The sequence below is a fragment of the Hyposmocoma kahamanoa genome, unplaced genomic scaffold (genome assembly GCF_003589595.1).
Source record: "Hyposmocoma kahamanoa isolate Upper Pololo Valley unplaced genomic scaffold, ASM358959v1 117, whole genome shotgun sequence".
In the NCBI taxonomy this organism is placed as follows: Eukaryota; Metazoa; Arthropoda; class Insecta; order Lepidoptera; family Cosmopterigidae; genus Hyposmocoma; species Hyposmocoma kahamanoa.
This window is the reverse complement of record NW_020653397.1, coordinates 1,826,605-1,846,877: the sequence shown is the minus strand read 5'-3', so window position 1 is coordinate 1,846,877 and position 20,273 is coordinate 1,826,605. Positions and strand designations below refer to the sequence as shown.

The 20,273-nt window shown below is 35.9% G+C and overlaps 1 protein-coding gene across 5 annotated transcripts in view; it reads left to right on the top strand.

The window, feature by feature from the left end:
• Window positions 1-20,273, top strand: part of LOC113239948 (homeobox protein homothorax) — a 452,743-nt gene that overhangs the window by 169,077 nt on the left and 263,393 nt on the right. The window contains exon 7 of one of the 5 annotated variants that reach the window (XM_026477123.1): window positions 18,025-18,064. The exons of the other annotated variants lie outside the window; for them this stretch is intronic. Coding sequence (XP_026332908.1) covers window positions 18,025-18,064 — 40 coding nt within the window. The remainder of the gene's footprint in view (window positions 1-18,024; window positions 18,065-20,273) is intronic. 5 annotated transcript variants of the gene reach the window in all.

Sequence of the window (20,273 nt, the reverse complement as noted above, 5' to 3'; positions counted from 1 at the left end):
TCACCGAAAATTAACCCTTAGTTAGTATTTAAAATTTTGTTAAAATTTTATTTTTTACGAAATAAAACTATTTTTTCGGATATAAATTGTATATTTGTTTTTACAAATATCCCATGGTCACTGCTAACCATTTTTTTTATAATATCTAGTGACGTATGGTGAACTACACGCCTGTTCATAACAGTTGCAGTGCCACTCAGAGCTTTAAATCGCAAAGATCTGAGGGGCACTGCCGCTGCGCCCGTCACCCTGAGACATATGTTGACAAGTCTCATGTGCCTGTAATTTCACCAGCACCCTTCGAAACCGGAACACAGTAATGCTGACATTACAGATAGAAATAGAAAAGGCAGCAGTATTCCCCTGGACTAACTTTCTCACAACGAGCACAGCTCCTACAAGATTAACTGCAAAGAGACCAAAACGTAGATCTTAGATTTAGGTCCGAAATTTTTTTTGTTTACGATGACGGTATGGACATGTCATGCACCTGATGGTAAGTTTCACGCTCAAAGCATTAAATAAAAAGATTCGAGGGACACTGCCACTGCGCCACCCTGACGTAAGTTGACAATTTCACTAGCACCGTTATCCTTCAAAAACGGAATGCAATAATGTGAGCATTGCTGCTTGGCGGCAGAAATAGGAAAGGTAGTATTTCCCAGGACCGACTCTTTCATAAGGAGCTTTATTGCTAACACTAGCTTCATTTCCAACAAAACCATTTACAAAAGTCTTCTGTTGTTGCTCAAAGTATCTGAAAAAAAGATAAAACTCACTTGAGCGACTTTAGAAAGCGATTTTCTATATAACAGTCAATTTCCCAAACAGGTATAAGGCAATAACTCACATTTTCCAATTTCGAAATGAGCATCCGACCAATCACACTTCGAGGAAAATCTAAACGGGGATTCATCACGCAGCGCCACGCCCATTGGCTAATCCAATATTAAGCACATTCCGACATTAGATACAAAGTGAACATTCCGAAAATTTAATAATCTCACTCCCACACCTATGTTTCGACTGGGGTAGTCAGTGTTGGGAGAATTCGGAATTCGAATCGGTTTTATTGCTATTCGTTTCAAATGCCACTAGTGTCGACGGGCTATAATTGTATCTCATTGGTTTCCCAAACAAATTTACTCTCTAACTAATAATACTCTTAACTTACTATGTCTTATAATGTAGCATTAGTTAACTCATACATATATCTTCATCACTGAGTAGTACCTGGTATTCAATTAAATGCAGCAGAGTGTTTGTCTCACGTGGTGAAAAAAGAACTACTTTCCATAGTCAATGTTTATCATTTCGACCCAAATGTATAGGAAAGTCCTTCTTTAAATATTTTTCAGACCTTTTGGGATAATTTCGCTTATTACGGGAGCGTAGGCACGCTGACTTTTTTTTTAAAAAGCCGATTGTTTCGATTCGTATTCGGTTTCGGTTATAACATCCCTGATATCCACCCTAAGTTATCAACCTATCTCTAACTCTGCTGAATTATTAACAACAATTTTATGATTACGTTTAGCCGGGTATAAGTGGCGGACGTGACGCGAAAGTCGATTGGTGAAAAATGGCGGGAATTCTAGCATTTAATATTTTATTGGCTTCGATTTGAGTTATGTTAGTTTGGGGGAGAGTAATTTTCAGTGCTGTGACTCAAATATTAACAAGTCTTAAAATACTATTGTAAGAAAAGCGTTATTGTGTAACTTGCGAAGGGTGTGTCGGCTTTCCTAAGAATAAATTTTACTTACCACACTTATCCCGTTTGTGGACAGTCCGTAAAATTAAAAAAAAATCCGTTTATGTATCCGCTATTGATCCGAAAAAACTATCCAGAACTGTTGCAGTGTCTTTCGGACCTTTAAATCGCAAGAATCTGAGTGGAGCTGCCTCTGCGCCTGTCATAAATTCGTAGAACAAAATTGACGCCATCTTGGATTCTGTTATTTGGCTACTGTTAGAAGATTTGTGAAATATTATTCGTTTAAAAAACAAAAAATATTATTGTAAATAGGTCGTGAGTCTGTTGTTAAGCGACACGCCTGTTCATAGCAGTTGCAGTGCCTTGAGACACAAGTCCCTGTACCTGTAATGTCACCAGCAGCCTGTAAAACTGGAATACCATAATGCCTCACATCACGGCATGGCGGCGCAAATAAGTACCGTGGCAGAACTTCCCTGTACGAACTCTTTCACATGGAGTTATACTGTTACTAAATACTATGCTATGAGATGTTTAAATCAACTCTTCTTGTTAAGACCATTATTAATATTCAAGCTTTATTTGATTTTCTCACAACACTCAATCTTACGTCTGTCATAAAAAGAAATATATAAATCACAAAAAAGAAACCAAACGAGAATTGTGACGTCATAAATAATCCGCCATATTTGTTGCTTTCACACAAAGGAATTATACAGGCCCCAATGATACGGTATGGATAAAATACTGTATCTGATTATTGTTGAACCCTTTTGGTTTTATTGAGAATCTACAGTAATTGTTAGGATAACACCGAGGGTGTTTATTTGGGGTTGAAGCTTGGATATCCGAGCTTTAGGAGACAAGTTACATGTTCTTTCTATATGAATAAGATTTTTTTTAAAGGACCAAATGACGGGACGAGCAAGTCGTGCGCCTGGTGGTAAGCCTGTCTATAACAGTTGCAGTGCCACTTAGAGCTTTGAATTATAAGGCTCTGACGGGCACTGCCACTGAGTTGGCAAGTCCCATGTGCCTGTAATTTCACCTTACCCTTCAAAACTCTCACACTACTATTGGGCGGCAGAAATAGGTAAGGTGGCAGTTCTTCCCTCGATGAATTCTTTCAGAAGGACCTCTACAGCTGCTGGTTAAGGGAAAGTGGATGAAAGCAAATAAAAGGGATTCATTTCCTAATTTGCCATTTTAAGAGGCGGAATATTTTCTTTAAATTTGAATGCTCCCGGTACTGAGGTACCCCCTTTTCAACAAAAAAAGAAAACAGAAAACCACTTTTATTTTGAAGTCGCTTAAAAACTGTATGAATGTCACGGCAGTAAAAACATCACGATTTTCAATTATTGTATTTTTATATATTTAACGGTTGGAAGTTGTCCACTGCAAAGCACGTGCCTCCTAAACAGAACATTAACATTCTAACACCCTACTAAAGCAGATTAACGCCTAGGATTAACTCGGTAATGAATATTTGAACCAACGGTTAATTCTAGTTGTGTTACAAACCACTCGGTGGTTAACGAAGTCTAGTCAAGTATTGGATTACTGTAACTACTCTAGTTACAGGTGTAAAACGCAGTTTTATTTAAGTTTTGTTTTTTTTATTCAATTTGTATTGAATTGATGTTCAATATTTTTTTGTGAAATTACTCCACTACTTTGTCGCTTTGAAAAAATTCCTTCAATCCGGCCGGATTCGAACCGTTCTAGACACTAAGCCATTGAACAAACCAGCGGACCTCACGAATTTTTCTATGTGCTTGTTGTTTAATCCTTTTGTATTTGGTTTTTCAACGACTTTTTAGCCGTAGCGCCATTTATGAGAAATCTATCAAAGCATTTCGTCACCCAGGTAACTTTACAGCTACCAGCCACGGCTAGAGGTATTGCTATTAACTGTATTTAAATTTGTATTGCATTAATATTCAATATCATGTTTTTATTTTAACCGCGGCTAAAGTAAATTTTACTACCGGTACATGATATTATTATCAGTCATATATTTCGTCATTTAGTACAGTGGACAGAGACTATAGATTCGGACGTGCTGCAACTCTGGTTTGATTTTTTTTATGATACTAAGACGTAAGTGACGGGATGGACAAATAAGCGACACTTCTGCTCATAACAGTCACAATGCTACTCAAAATCACATACATCTGAGTAGCACTGCCCCTACACCCGTCACCCTAGGACATAAGTTGTCAACTTCCATGTACCTGTAATTTCCCAGCACCTTTCAAAACCGACACGCAGTAATGCACACATCATTGCTTGGATTGAATTGTTGCGTTCCGGTGTCGAAGGGTAAGTCTCTAAAATCTTTGCGTTCAAAATCTCACTCAGAGCTTTGCTGCAATGCGACTGCTATGGACTGGCGTGTCGCTTAACACACGACTTGTTCGTTCTGTCATTTGGTGTCATTAAAAAAATGCGCTATCGTCACTTTCCATCATGTGAAATGTTAGTCCAATAGCACACCTATGTTTTATTTAAAGAAAAGGGTTGTCAAAAATATCAAATCGATATAAAGTTAATTCTTCGATATAAAAGTAAACTACTTTCCGAATAGTCATTATATAATTCGATCTACAAGCGCTGCAAAAGCTATTGAGAAATGACAACGAAAAAAGAGGTGTATATACTCTTCAACAATACTTGAAAAAGCGCCAAGGACCATTTGCCATGAAATCCTTTACTATTGAATTAGTAGTATCAATGGACTCATACAAATGTGTAACAGCCATACATTCATACAAAATTAACAATAATTCCCCAGTTGTGAAAGGTTTCCGACTCGATGCGCGTACGCATCTAATTGTCGATTTGTTCTCTAGCTTTTAGGGTTCTGTGCGTATAAACGAAATTATGAGAACCATATGACGTCAAAGTATCGTAGGGAATGAAGTCTAAGAATGATGAAACTCTAGCGGTTGCACTTTGTAAATAGACATTTTGTCTTCACATTTAATTGTTTTTAATATTTAATTCAAATATAAGTAAGTAGATCACATTTATGAATTTTTGTCATCAAAGTGTATGAAGTTATATTACTGAGTTTCGGGTTTGGGTGCTGGTGAAATTGCAGGCACGTGGGACTTGTCAACATTATATCTCAAGGTAGCGGACGCAGTGCCAGTGATTGCTCCTTAGATCTCTGCGGTTTGAAGCTCCGAGTGGTTTTTTAACTGTTATGGGTAGGCGTGTCGCTTACCACCAGGTGCACGACTTGTTCGTCATGTCGCTTGATGTATTAATAATTGTAACTTTAATTATTAATATTAAGATCGAACACTCAGAAAAAATTCTTTCGATCCGGCCGGATTCAAACTGACGTCTTATAGCATACCATGCCAGACGCTATAGCAACTAAGCCACGGAACGAACCAGCAGACCTCACGAATTTTTCTATGTGTTTGTTGTCGTGTCTTCGTATTTGTTTTTTTCAACGATTTTTTAGCCGCAGCGCCATCTATGAGAAAATAGTGTAAAAACTAATTGAATATCAATTCAATACAAATTTAAATCGTAACTTTGTTATAAAAAAACCGACCTCAAAAGGTCGAATAACACCAATTTGCCAAGTTTTATTGAAGACGGTTACCGGAATATTTCCTTCAAATTTAAATGGGATCAATACTGAGGTACCCTCTTTCCAGTAAAAAAAAAGAATCGTCATAATCGGTTCTCAAAAAGTTATAGCATAACATACGTAAAAAATACAGTGGAATTGAGAACCTTCTCTTTTTTAAGTCGGTTAAAAAGTTATATATTATAGAAGCATATAAATGACTTTGTGACTTTGTTATAAACAAATTATAAAAAGACGAGCAGAACCTTAACCGCACAATTACAATACTCTCTACATTTTTTCCCCCACATCTGTCAGTCGTATGACGAATCACTTTGTCATATCTGACAGCTTTTTTGTTCGTCACATGTAATTCTCACCCTTTTGATTGGATGGACAGACACACAAAACTTACAGGCGGCGTGACGTTATGAATTTATGCAGTTGTTTCGAGGAGTGAAAGTATTTTTTTATTTGTTTATGTTATGCCAAGAAATGACGGATGGACGTATGTAGAGTATACTTATCTAGATTACAAGAATATAATTACACATAGAGAGAGCTGAAATGTTTTTTTATAGGAGCATGTTTTAGTTTTTCATGCTAAATTTAAATTCAATTTTGAAACCAAAACTGAATTTGAAAACATTGCGTAAATATTTTGAAACGGCCGTTAAAACATAAAACATATTTCCCCTCAATTTTTATTCAAAATGGCGGTTACGTCCTTTCTACAAAATACCGACGATATTATACTTTCCTCTGAAATCACAGAATTATCGTGTGTTATTCTATATTTTTAAAGATAACTAACAATTACATTGCCATGACATTTAAAAGTTCAAAAAGTTATAACTGTAAGTGTTTATCAGGTTTTTATCACGTTTCGTCAAAGTCAAATAATTTTTAAAATATACAGGTTGCCATTTTAGTGGGTAAAAATAAAACAGAAAAATGTAACTAAAAATTTCAGTTGCAATCACCGTTCGTCTCGCAACAATGGTGTCCGCTCACAAATCGATGACGCCAAATCCAATTTCATGGGTGAAACCAAACGTTCGCGATTACTATGAATTTTCCCACCAAAATACCAAAAGAATGGCGCTGAATGTTATTTCCCGCTAAAACTGACGCCATGTTAGCTTGAAACATCTTGACACTCAAAAAAATTGATTACTTGTAGTGTTATCAATATTTTTCGTGGCTTACGAATTTTAAACTTCCAGTCGTATGCATTGAAGTGCTTGAAACGATACTGCAACACCAAAATACTTTTAAAATCAAACATAATAGCATAAACAACATTGAATGCACATTGTGAAGTGTCAATTAACTTTGATCCAAGTCGCAGCGACAGCCGCTTTCATGTCGCAACGGTGAATTTCAGGACATCGCAAGGAATCTGGTTAAAATCCAACTGTGTTAACCGTGGGACACACTGAAGTGTAAATCGTAGAATGTTTGGTACATTTTTGTTAGGAATTAATGAAATATTCATTATTCATCATTAGTAGCAGTAGAGCTTCTTGTGAAAGATCGTTGGGAATGGTATTAATGCTTATATTACTGCTTGGCGGAAGAAATAGGTAAGGTGGTAGTACAACCCTGGTTGAGCTTTTTCACAAGGTACTCTACGGCTAGTAAAACATCGGTCGCCATTTTGCACTGTTTCGATGACCCTCTCTTGCTTCACTTCCATTCATCAAGCTTTTCATACAAGCCTTCTTATTCTATAGTAAATATTGCACTCTCAATAAAAAGGTGACTAAATTCCAAAGTTTACGTTTTTGTTGAAACTATATAAGTTTCGAATTAAAACTAATTTCTCAAGTTCGAAACCAGGTAACCGACATAAAAAAACTTGTATTATATACGTCACAACGTACAATGTGAAATTTTGATTGAAATAAACAAGATGTTGTTTAAGTTGATAATGTAACTTGTTTCATCAAGTACAATTTTTGCAACAACAAACACTATGATTGTAACAACACAGATCTTTGCGAGTTAAAGCTCTGATTGGCTCTGCAATTGTTGTTTGTCCCGTCACTTGATATTATTAAAAAAAATTTAGAGATTTTTTAAGTGCATGATAAAACGAATCATATTTATCGAATTTGAAAAATCAGTTAAATCAATTTGTACATAAAACGTATTTTGTTCACTGTAACAACTTATTTGTAAACTTGCATTCTTAACCGATTAGCCGCTTTGGATGTGGTTTAGCCAGCGTAGCCAATGTACGATTCGGTCAATGAATTTTCTTGAGCTTGCGGCTGTTCGCCGTAACCACAAGTCTATTATTCGAATCCCAATTCAAAGTTATGTTTACTTTACTCAAGATACTTTTACGAAGTGAATTTGATAGCGTGATGGGACGAACAAGTACATATCGTAATGATCTGAGATGCACTAACACTGCGCCCGTCTCTCTGAGACATAAGTTAAAAAGTCCTGTCTGTAATTTCACCAGCACCCTTACCCTTCAAAACCGAAACGTAGTAATACGAGTGTTACTGTTTGGCGGCTGAAAAAGGTAAGGTCTGCTGCTGCTAATTAACTTATTTTTAAGTCGAAAAAAATTACAAATTTCTTGTACCAACACATCAGATATCAAAATATAGTGATCATATCATGGAGCATGAAAATCTTGTCAGATTTTCCGTGGCAAGAAACCAGCTTCGAAGATTCACTTATAATAATCATAACGATATGTTAGCCGGTGTACCATGGGTGTACCAGGCGAACAGAAATCGTGAAACGCCTCTAAAGCGCTAGAGGCGTCTCGTGGACGAACTCTTACACAAGGAGCTCTACTGCTAGTAATAAATTTACACATTTCTTGTACCAACACATAAGATTAACTAGAGTCATCATAATATCACGGAGCAAGAGAATCTTGTCAGATTTTCCGTGGTCACAAGAAACCAGCTTCGAAGATCATCGTTAACTTATAATAATCACAAAAATGTATTAGCAGTTGTACCGGGCGAACAGAAATCGCCTATATACGTCTATAACACTTATCAAGCACTTCTGACATTCAAATCGGTATTTACTTAAAGGTGACATTACTTGTATGCTATATTGAATAAATTTTCTTTCTGTCATGGAAATGGTGGACATATGTACAATAACTGGTAGTGAATGTTTAAAGCCTAGTCGGCTAAAAATGAGCACATAAGGACGATACAAACGCGCCATTTTTCGTTGTAAGTGTGTATTCGATGACTCCGTAACGTCCAGTATGCACGTTGTATGCACTTCCCGAATGCCACTTACACAGCTGGAAAATTAGATTCCACGCGATCTAGATTCCAGACCATTCCAGCTGCTGGCCAAGAGCTAGAATTACTGTTATTTAGAATTAAAATAATTTTCATGCGAATTGCAACGCAGCTTAGTTAAAGAATGTGCCTACCATCGTAGTATATAATTGTATTACAGCTTTACTTTGTTAAATTTTAAGGTTAGAGCTTCTAATTTTGCACGGTTGAAAGTAAGAATCGATGTTGTATTTCTGTTTAATTTTGTTTTCACAGTCAAATAATTTATTGCATATCACAGTTGAAGCGTATAAAACACAATTTAAGTTGGTAGATTATTGTAAAGTACCACGTGACACCCTCTAAGGGTAGGACAAATTACAGAAAGACATAATATACGCGATTTTAGATCGGAAGAAATAGATTTTTTTAAATTAATTTTAAGTTTTTTAAATACACATTATTTTTTTATTTTATAATATCAAGTAACGGGACGAAGAAGTTGTGCGCCTGGTGGTAAGCGACAGGCCTATCCGTAACTGTTACAGTGTCATACAGAGCTTTAAATTGCAAAGATCTGAGGGGCGCAGTTGACCAGTCTCATGTGTCTCTTCTAAACCGGAACGCATTAATGCTCACGTTACTGCTTGGCGGCAGAAATAGGTACTTCCCTGTAGTACTTTACTGTAGTACTGTCATTCGACAGGTAACTTACTAGAAATGACAGGTTAAAAACAGGAAAGAAAATATTGATTATTGTTTAAAAAAAAAATAACTTTGTTGTGTTTTAATTATTAATACAAAGATCGAACACTCAGAAAAAATTCCTTCGATCCAGTCGGATTCGAACTGACATCTTCTTGCATACCGTGCCAGACGCTATACCAACTAAGCCACGGAACGAACCAACGGACCTCACGAATTTTTCTATGTGCTTGCGTCGTGTCTTTGTATTTGGTCTTTCAACGACTTTTTAGTCGTAGCGCCGTCTATGAGAAACCTATTACAGATTTATCACCCAGTTAGTACCTTTACAGCTACCAGTCCTGGCGAGAGATGTCGCTATTCACTGTATTAATTAAATTTTTATTGAATTGATATTCAATTATTATTTTTTGTTGTGTTTGTGAACTGGGTTTCCTATCACAGGTGTTATAGTGCTTAAAATAAAATTCCTGTGGCTATTATTGTAAACTGAGAAGTGTTACCCTTAACATGACCCATTACCCATTATTCTTATTATTCTAAATAATAAAGGGCAACACATATTCTGCAAACTGTCACTTTAAAAACAATCTGTCAAACGTCAAAAACAAAACATAAAAACCACGAAATTAACCCAAAAACATTAAAGACAATAAAGACCAATTAATTCCGAAATGTTTAACAAAAGAACATTTCGGACAATAGATTTAGGTCTACAAAATGGCGTGAAAATTATGCACATAAGTAAATGTTGACAAGTTGCTTCTGGACCCTGAAATGATGGCGCTAGTGTTGTTTTTTTGACAGCAACGTTCGTTGCCAGTAGAAGTAGAAACTAGTTCTTGAAAACTACGCAAGACGGCGAGAGCTCAAAGTTCACTAGTCAAGTCTTAAAATGTGGTGTTTGAATAGCCATAGTTTAGAACAAGAGATAATTGGCAATGATTCGATATGGTCGCAGAGTTGACGTCATTTTGAGAACGACAAATGACAAATTTTTACATTTCTTTAAAAACACTTCGCGCGTCGTTTCAACAACAAATTTGGACCTTACCGCTTTTACTGTATAGTTTAAAATTAGCTTCGTTTATGTTATAAATTAGATGTAAAGTTATTATGAATATTTATGGTTGTTATTTTGAATTCGTAAAATTCTGCCACCCAAGAAGTTGTCTTGTTGCCGCTATTTCATTATAACACGTTTTAAGTGTTTTTTAACTTATTTATTGTTCCATGTAAATTGTTCATACTATAAATAAATTCCTTCTACTATAATAACATAATAATAATGCACCCACACTATAACCCCGCAATAGGGAAACCCTACTGCGGTTGTTTATGTGTGTAGTGGACACACACATAAACAACCACAAATTACACCCAAACTCACGAGATAAATGTATGTGGGCTATACAAATATTTTTCCCGGCTCGGGAATCGAACCCAGAATCTCTGCGTAGCAGTCCAGCATGATACAGAGTTCTAGAGCAACGAAACTAACTCCGAAGTTACGAAAAATACTGAGAGAAAAATCAATTTGCATTAGTTCATTTATCTTAAGTAGAATCAAACCCGGAAACTCAGTGTCATCCGCTGAGTTATCGAAGGTAATCAATGATATTTTATTGTGATATTACCATGTGGTAGTGCCACCTGGCAAAAAATCCGTTGAAAACCATAAACAAAATTCTGCAACAAGCACATAGATAAATTCGTAAGGTCTGGTAACTTTTCAGGTCACTGGTTTGAGTCTGGCCGAAGCGAAATAATTTTTCTCTGTGTTTGTTTTTTTTATAAACTGTGAGTGCGTGAGGTAAATACATCCATCTCACCTGATGGAAAGTGACGATGGAGCATGCACACCTAAGTTGCCTATTCACTCTTGCCTGAAAAAGTGAATAGGCAACTTAGGAGGAAAAAGTGAAAAGGCACAAGTTATAACGTATTATAGGGAATTTCACTCCATAACCTTTCGCCATATAAATGTGGAGGCGTAAAGGCGCTAGGGTTCCAGCCGACGCCTAGTCTCTCGGTGATGGAAAGGGGAAGGCGAAATTAAATCGTGTAAAATACCTATAATAATGTAAAATATCCTTGTTTTAAAGACGTGGAATGTGTTGCAATATCTTCTCTACGCATAAAATTATAATATTTTAATTGCAAAGTTTTTATGAACAATAAAAAACATTTTGTAAAAACCATTTGTTGTTTTAACTGTTGTTTTTGCACAGGTGCCTGTGCATTGGTTAATTTTTAATGTGCTCTTAAGGTGCGTCCCCGAACAAAACGCTGCGTTAATGTTTTATGAACATTTTTACTGCCAATTTATTTGTCATTTAAAGATAAAATCAATTATTTAAAATATATTGGGTTTTATTTTTTAATTTCCATCACGAGCTGTGTAGAGCATTAGAGCTCCTTGGAAAAGAGTTCGTCCATAGAAATACTGCCATCTTACCTATTTCTGCCGCCAAGTAACCGTTACTGTGTTCCGGTTTGAAAGGTAAGAGTGCTGGTGAAATTACAGGTTCATGTACCTCTTCGTTTTGCGATTCTTCGTTCTCTGTACACGCTGTTCGTCTCTGAAACTCTCTCCCAGTTACGATAGACAATTGCAATCGTTAAACATATTTAAAAATCAAGTAAAGAAATTATACCTCTCACAATAGCAATGGACTGCTGCTGGACTGGTTCTTGTATGTTATTATATTGTATATGTGTAGATGTATATGTATATAATGTTGTATGCATGTATTGTATATTCATAAGTATAATGTGTTGTTAATAATTTCTATATGTCTGTGTAAATATTCATATCAAGCATCTCCGCTTTTATTCATGTTTAGTCTCGCTGTAAGCGGCAAGACCGCCAATTGTTACCCTGGTAATGTGTTTAATTTTTTGTACTGTGATCTCTATGTATGTGGTGCTAACAATAAAGAATTTTCTATCTACATCTTAACAGTTCATGACGGTTACAGTGTCGCGCAGAGTTTTAAATCGCAAAGATCTGAGCGGCACTGCCACTATGGCCGTCACCCTAAGACATAATGTCGGGGATAGTGACAATCCGCGCATGTAGCATTGGTAAAAGGCGCATATCTGCACAAACAAAATTTTTACAGGAGAGAGATTTTTATGAGAGAGAGATGTTATTCCAATACGACATAAATTTTTTGCACAGTAAGCATTAATTTATGTTGTCTACGGACTGATAACAATAGATTCCCGTATATCACGCTGATTTGTTTGCCACGACCATACGCGGATTTGACTTGGCCACTAAATTACCTGGATGGAAACTCATCATCCAATGCTAGTTACGCGTAAATGCTCTATCCTCGACGATAAGTTGATGAGTCTCATATGCCTGTATTTTCACCGGCACCCTTACCCTTCAAAACCGAAACACAGTAATGTGAGCATTACTGTTTGGCGGCAGAAATAGGTAACATGGCAGTAAGTCCCTAGACGAACTCTTTTAAAAGGACCTTTCTTTGTTTGTTACTTGTCTATCGTATTGGGTTTTTTCAGCTTTTATCGTCGGAGTGATTTAACTTTTTTTTTAAATTTATTTTTGTAGTTTAATGACAAACGGTATTTTGGGGTAATGCTGCCGATATTAATAGAATCTTTGTCCTATAAAAAAGTGCGGTGAGGCAATTAACAATCTGGGCCCGAGACTGTCTTTGAGAGTTAGGTTTAACGAGAGTAACATTCTTACACTAACGTCTCAGTATATTTAATTACTAATTAACTAAAAAATTCTTTCGTTCCGGCCGGATTCGAACCGACGTCGTCTAGCATACCGTGCCAGACGCTATATCAACTAAGCAATTTTTTTCTGAGTGTTCGATCTTTGTATTAATAATTAGAACAAACTAGTGGACTAATTAAAAAAAAAAGTTGAATATCCAATGAATAGCGACATTTCTAGCCAGGGCTGGTAGCTGTAACGGTATCTAACTGGATGATGAATACTCAATATCTCTCATAGATGGCGCTACGGCTAAAAAGTCGTTGAAAAAACCAAATGCAACGACACGACAACAAACACATAGAAAAACTCGTTAAGTCCGCTGGTTCGTTCCGTTGTTTACTTGTTATTTATGTTGTTTTTTTTTTGTAAATAGTAACAGTAACAAAGATTCGAGGAATAAACATAAACCAACTATTTTTGACACTCATCTTCATAAAGTCACAAATTCATTGAAGGGGCTTCTATAATAAGATTCCGATTGATATTCAAAATTTGTCATTTACTTTTAAAACTATAGTGAAACAAAAACTTACTGTAAAGGTTCATACAGCTTCTGCGAACTTGGATGTCAATAATTCGTGGTAGCGACCCGTTTAGCTCATGCAGGTATTCTCAAACAAAGATGATTGAAATAAATATTGCAAATGATAAATGTATTTGCCCATTCTTCGCAGGGGAATCTGCCTTACGAATGAGCAGTAGAGTTTCATCGTCATATCGATTTCAAGTGTAATTTGCTTATCTATGAAGCATAATAAATAAATAACATCATCATATTCAGTAGCAATCAAAATAATTGAACTTTTAAAATTTTACTTTTCATTTTATAATTTATCATCACACTATATACCCGTAATGTATTCGAAAAGAGCGCACGCGCAATTACAAGCGGCAACCGGACAGATGTATTAATATTTATATTATTACGAATGTCAGTTTCAATTATGTCAGCGCATCTACATTATGAATCTGTCATAATGCGTTTGGGCACAAGCGTTAGCCATTGAGCTTTGTAAGTGCAATGTTTTATTGTTATTTGTACTTTTTATTATTATTTAACGTGTCGAGTGGCTCGCACACCGGTTGTCATGGTGTCCCCATCTCTGAGGTTCCGTGTTCAATCTCCTGCCGTGTCAGTGTAGGAAACTAATTTTATTTTATTTTTTAATTTAAGTTACTTACTTTGGTATCTGACCTACGTGTGTGACGTTGTCTAATATGTATTTCTGCCGTTCACTAACTAAAACGTGGTTAAGTGATAAAATATTTTTTTGAGATATCATACCAACCCCGTTTTCAGAATATTGAAATTCTTGATATTTCAGTCATACATCGTTAGGCTAAGTTCCGATAAGTTTAACTGTTTTTAAAAGGAAATATTGTGCTCTATTTTTGCTATTTAAATGGTTGTTTGACTATTTTTATCAATTAGCCGCGTTTTGGTTATTGGACGACAGATTTATATTTATTTATACGTCCAACTGATGGGCACGCGTCTCTTCGTCGAGGCTTTAGGCCATGGTCCGCTATAATAGACCAACGGGGGTTGGGGACTTAATATTTTTTCTGCGTGTTGAGAACCTTCTTGGACGTGGAGATTTCATCACGATGTCTTTCTTCACCGAAAAACTCATGGTAAATTTCATATTACATAAATTCCGAGAAACTTGGAGATGCGGACTCGGATTCCTAACATTAGGTTACCTCTTCAGTATTTATTTATTATAATTTGGCGGAAATTTCGAAATCTATATATTTTTTAATATTAGTGTAAAATTTTTACACTAGAAAACGTCATTTTTTAAGCTACTGCTCGTTCACTACGCTGACCTCCCTGAGAAGAACGAGCAAGAAGCTCTAGGGATTGCACTTTTCAAGTAAACTTAGACGCTATGCACTTTGAATCATAATTGTGTGACATCAAGACTCACGTTGTCTTTCCAAACATCTTTCTAACAAATACTTTTCAATTTTGTAATATGCCTTTTCAATTAAATTACTTTTAATGTAAGTTTTAAACTTACGAGATGGTCATCATAATATATGCTCCGGAATTTTATTGTAAAAACGTATACAGTTCTCCATAAAATAATCGTTTACCTTAGTTAAACAAAATCGTGGTACCATGAGTTTGGACTTAGTTCTAAGGTTAATATTATGGAGTACTACCGCCTTGCTTATTTCTTCCGGTTTAGACGGAAAAATGCTGGTGGAACTACAAGCACATAAGATTTGTCAATTCATATCTCAGGGTGACAGTCGCAGTGGCAGTGTACCTCAGATCTTTGCGATTCAAAGCTATGAGTGGCACTGCAACCGCTATGAACAGGCGTGTCGCTTAACAGCAGGCGTACGACTTGATCTTTCTGATGTCGGTATGATAAAAAAAATTGCAAATAAAATTATCTTTTCATTAGTAATGGATGTGTGTTGCCACTTCTCACATTCCATGCCCTTGCCCATCGGACCTGATGGAAAGAGACTATAAGGGCAACGATGGAGCATAAATACCTAAATCATGCCTTGTCACTTTCGCCTTGAAAAGGTTTGTTTAAGGTGTGATATATTTTAAATTAATTACGGCTTCAATAGGATAGTATTGTTGTCGCTGGATCATGGTCTGAGTTCAATTCCAGGTGGGATTTTGGACTTTGTGTTCAGAGCAGTCTCTGAAGTTAATCTCTTTGCCCTGGTACTCACAGTGCAGGGACGTATCTAGTTTGATACTTGGCAATTTGTGTGTTTGTCATTTGATCCGTTTTGCATAAACTTCTGCTTGCTAAACGAACTAAAAATAAATTTTACGTGACAAAGAAAAAAATATTACAATAGTCAAAATTACATGCACCGTCAATTGTCACGGTGGAGTTATTGTCACCAGTAGCGGCAAAAAAGACCATAAACGTAGCATCCCTCATTCGCGGAGATTGACATCTGTCCAGTAGGGATCTACCCCTAATGTATTTATGTCGGTGCTTACATAGCTACACCGGTGTCCTTTTGCCACGGTATGATTCTTCTTACGGTAAGTATACTATGTACTGAACAATAATAAAGTTAAATACATAACGACATTAAAAAATATATATGTAATAGTCCATAATATAAATATGTAGTCGGAGTAGAGCTCATTGTGAAAGAGATGGTCTGGCGAAGTACTGCTGCCGGTTTTGACGGGTGCTGGTGAAATCACAGGAATATCAGACTTGTCAACTTAAGTCTCAGGGTGACAGGCGCAGTGACAATTTGTTAGCCCCGTCCATTTTTTATAAACAAGTGACAGGACGAACAAGTCGTGCACTTGATGGTAACGGACACGCCTGTCCATGACAGATGCAGTGCCAGTCAGAGCTTTAAATCGGAAAGATCTTAGGGGTACCAGTGTACAACGCCCGTCACCCTGAAACATCAGTTGACAAGTCTCATGTGCCTGTAATTTTATCAGCACCCTTACCCTTCAAATTTATGTTATGAGAAATAACATATACTTTACTTGCACCCTTGCACCATATTTGTACTATACCAAGTCATATCAGACCCAGACTAAGTGCGATGGTATACATTTTTAATCAAAACATTTGCATCCCCTGCGTTAGCGTTAATTTCCATTGTTGTAGAGTGAATGACGTCAGTTGACTTATGCGAGCCTGGTAGGCGTGGTTCATGAATTCATTAAATAATTGACTAGATTTTTTTACATATTACATAAATTGTATTATTTATTATTATCTTTGTGTGTTATGGACAATGAGGTCCCTGATACGGTTCTCGGTAGGACCAATTTGGGATAGAACTTTTCTAAATTGGTTATGGTTTGAGTGGTATGGGTAGTGCTTCTGAGTAAATTCTGTTGTCCTGGTATTCCTAGTACGGGGAATTTCTGATCTCATAATCCTTTCTGATGCGTACGATGTTGGAACGGTTCTTCTTATCGTAATGGCGATATGCTTGCCACAGTGGTGAAAGAAATTTGGCTAATCAGCGTAAGACCGTTTGCGCACTACCGAATTCCGAAAGTTCCGAATCCGAAAGTGTCCGAAGTGTCATTTTATCTCTATGTGTGCAAACGATATTTGTAATTGAAATCTTAATCATAATTCCTTAAATAATAACAATAGTAATAAGCTACACAAAAACAATAATAAAAAAATATTGTCAATTGAATTACAATTACGTCAAATTACTAACAATCAATCAATAGCATCACACAATACTATCATCAAACGTGTAGAATGATTGCTTAAGGAGCCACGTTTTCAAGAGAAATGTGAATGACTTCCTCGATGGTGATTACGAGATAAGAAACTCAGAACTGCTTTTAAATACCAAAATTTTCGACTAACTTTTTTTACAACCATATGCATAGATTAAGCCGCACACTACGAACGTCACTCGTAAGCACTGTGATTTTTGGTAACGTAATAATGCAACGGGTACGATTACAGCTCGCTAGTGAGTTCCCGCCTTTATATAGAAGAATGACAGGAGCTGGTTCAAGTTGTCTAAAAACAATTCCTAATTTACACAAGGTATTTCTTTAAAAAAAAAATTCTCTTATATTTCTTAGCCTTCGATAGATAAGGCCGTGGAAGCATCCCTGCGGAAGTATTCAGCAAGAATTTCCCATATAAATTCCACAAAAAATCCTCCATTTCTTTTCTTTAGACGCTACACTCGCACGCGAAGTGTATAAGGTATTTTATTTGGCAAAACTCTTTGGTCATTTCGGGTATAATATATAGGGCAATAGTTCTTTTACCTATTGTGTCTTTTGTCATACAAAAAAACATACATATAAAAATGCCCTTTCATTATACTGGCCGCAATTTGTTGCGAAGAAAAATATTTGAATTTGGAGTTCGCCTTTTGTTGGGCGGAAACAAATTGGTCGTTTCTGCTTTCTTGACCTCTTCGCGTTTTATGGTCGCCTGGTACTTTTGTTGTTGATGTTGTTGAATTTTGCTGATTTTTACGTTTTTTCTTGCAGGTAAGCACGAAGTTGAGCTATAAAGAGGAGCCCAGCGACGGTGAGTCTAGAAATGAAGACTGTTATGGTCCAATTTACTTTACAGAACAAAATTACTTCAAGACTTATTTGAATAATAATATTAAGAAACACTTAAAGTACCCACAGTGATCCGCAAAGTATTAAAATAAATCGTTCAATTACCCCTAATGTAACTTCGCTTTCAAAATCTTAATTCCTAAGTTGTCCATTACTTACACTTCACAGGTTTAGGCCCCTTAATACGTAATGCTCATCACGTTTGCCCCCTCCCGAACCCCTGCCACCCTCCGTGGACACCTAGCGACATTTTATTTAATCAAGACCACTTTTTAAAATTCCATGAGCGATGGAACAATATTTTCTAAACGTGAGCATGAAAAAATAATAATAGAACATTTCCTGTTTTGTTATTTTGTTACTTGTCAGTATTATGTACGATTTTTTGGAATTTGCTCGATGTTCGAAAATAAAAAAATAATAATGTAAGTGTAATAATTCTCTTAAATCGAGCTTCATAAATGAAATTAACAGCCGCTTTAAAGTGGCAAGAGGACATAAAACCATACTTATTTCGAATTTTTCATCGAAATCACCGTGAAAATATGTTAATTAAAACGAATTTTCCCGAATTATCCCACCAGGGCCGAATTCTGAGCGGTTTTAGTGCCTCGTAAAACAATCTTTTTTCTCTCTCCTACCCTCACAGGCATAAATTTAAGATTTTGTCAGATTTATTAAGTAGGTCTTGTGTGAATTTGTCGTAAACGTCCGATAGTATTTTACTGCTCTAAGATTATTATAGGTACCATTTTTTTTGTTTAAGAAAAATAAACAGCTTGTCGCGACATGGAAGGAAATTTTAATTTTAATTTTTATACCTTTTTGTGCTCGTTAAAAGTTGAGTTTTTAGTGCGGTTAGGTCAATTAGACCTACTCAGACAAAGGCGGAAAGATTTTTTCATTTATAGATTTTTATTGGGTAATAAAAAATTTGATTGTAATAAATATTTTTGAACAGTTTTATGTTTCTAATGATGATGAGACGGCGACATCGTAAAACCTGGAATAAAAACGGCCACATGGGCCGATCTAATAAAAAAAAGCATAACTCTAACATTGTAAGGCACCTACAATAAAAATGAGAGATCTCCGTACAGCTAAAAAAATTATAGCTACTCGTAAGTTCATAAAGCACCTGTATGTAAAAACAAAATGGTTTCTCTTTGACATGCAATACAACATAATAAAAATACATAAATAACAATGGCCAACATTTTCAAAGTGTGCCTTAGCTATAGGTGGTATTTTTATTTAATTTTAATACCCGATTTACTTTTATTATTATATTTAAAAACAACACAACAAATAAGGCACAAATTAAAAGGAACTTGATTGCTTGTCAAATAGCCATTGCTACATAAAATTGGTAGTTACAAGCTAGAGCGTTGCGCTTTTGCGGTGGAAGTCTTGTGTCCCTGGAGGCCATAAGCGAAACGATAGGAGCTTTTACTTCATCTCGTGCTAGACTTCGGTGACCAGTAAGCCGGTAGTTACTTTCTTACGTACTTAGAAAAGTTAAAGGTAGATATTTTATCTATTTTTCTAAGTACTTACACTAGTCTTTTTCAGATTCCATTAAAATGAATACATTAGATGTAAAAAAAGAACGACTACATAATATTAATGGATTGTTTTTTATTTGTGTTGAAAGAATTTTGTAAAGTTTTCTAGACGTTTTGTTAGTAAGTACTAGCTTAGTAATTTAATTTTTTACCTGCCAGCCAACAAAATCACAAAGTTCCTCTCTGGAAATCCTATTAGAAATGCATTTGCTTGCATTCATTCTCATTTTTCTTGCTTTTCCTTCAATCGTACCCCTAATGGCTGCAAACATTACTTATCTTTAAATTACGCCCGATAGGTATTCCTAGGGGTTGATGAGAAAAAAATCCTTTTAACTTTCCAGGGAAAAGTACCAGGGTGGCATAAGACGAAAGCGTTGATAACACGGATTCATTCCTATTTCGAACTCCTTATCTCCCGCCTTTTTGATAGCCAGAAAAAGTAATTAACTTTTTGTTTAGAAGAAAAAGAAATTAAAGACTGTTTTGAATTTGGAACGACTGCGTTCTTTTTTGTTTTTGAATAATAGAATAGAAAAGGCGAAGCGAATTATAGGAATCTAAAATTTCTTAGGACCTTGATGGTCGAGTAGTTTGCGCTTGAGG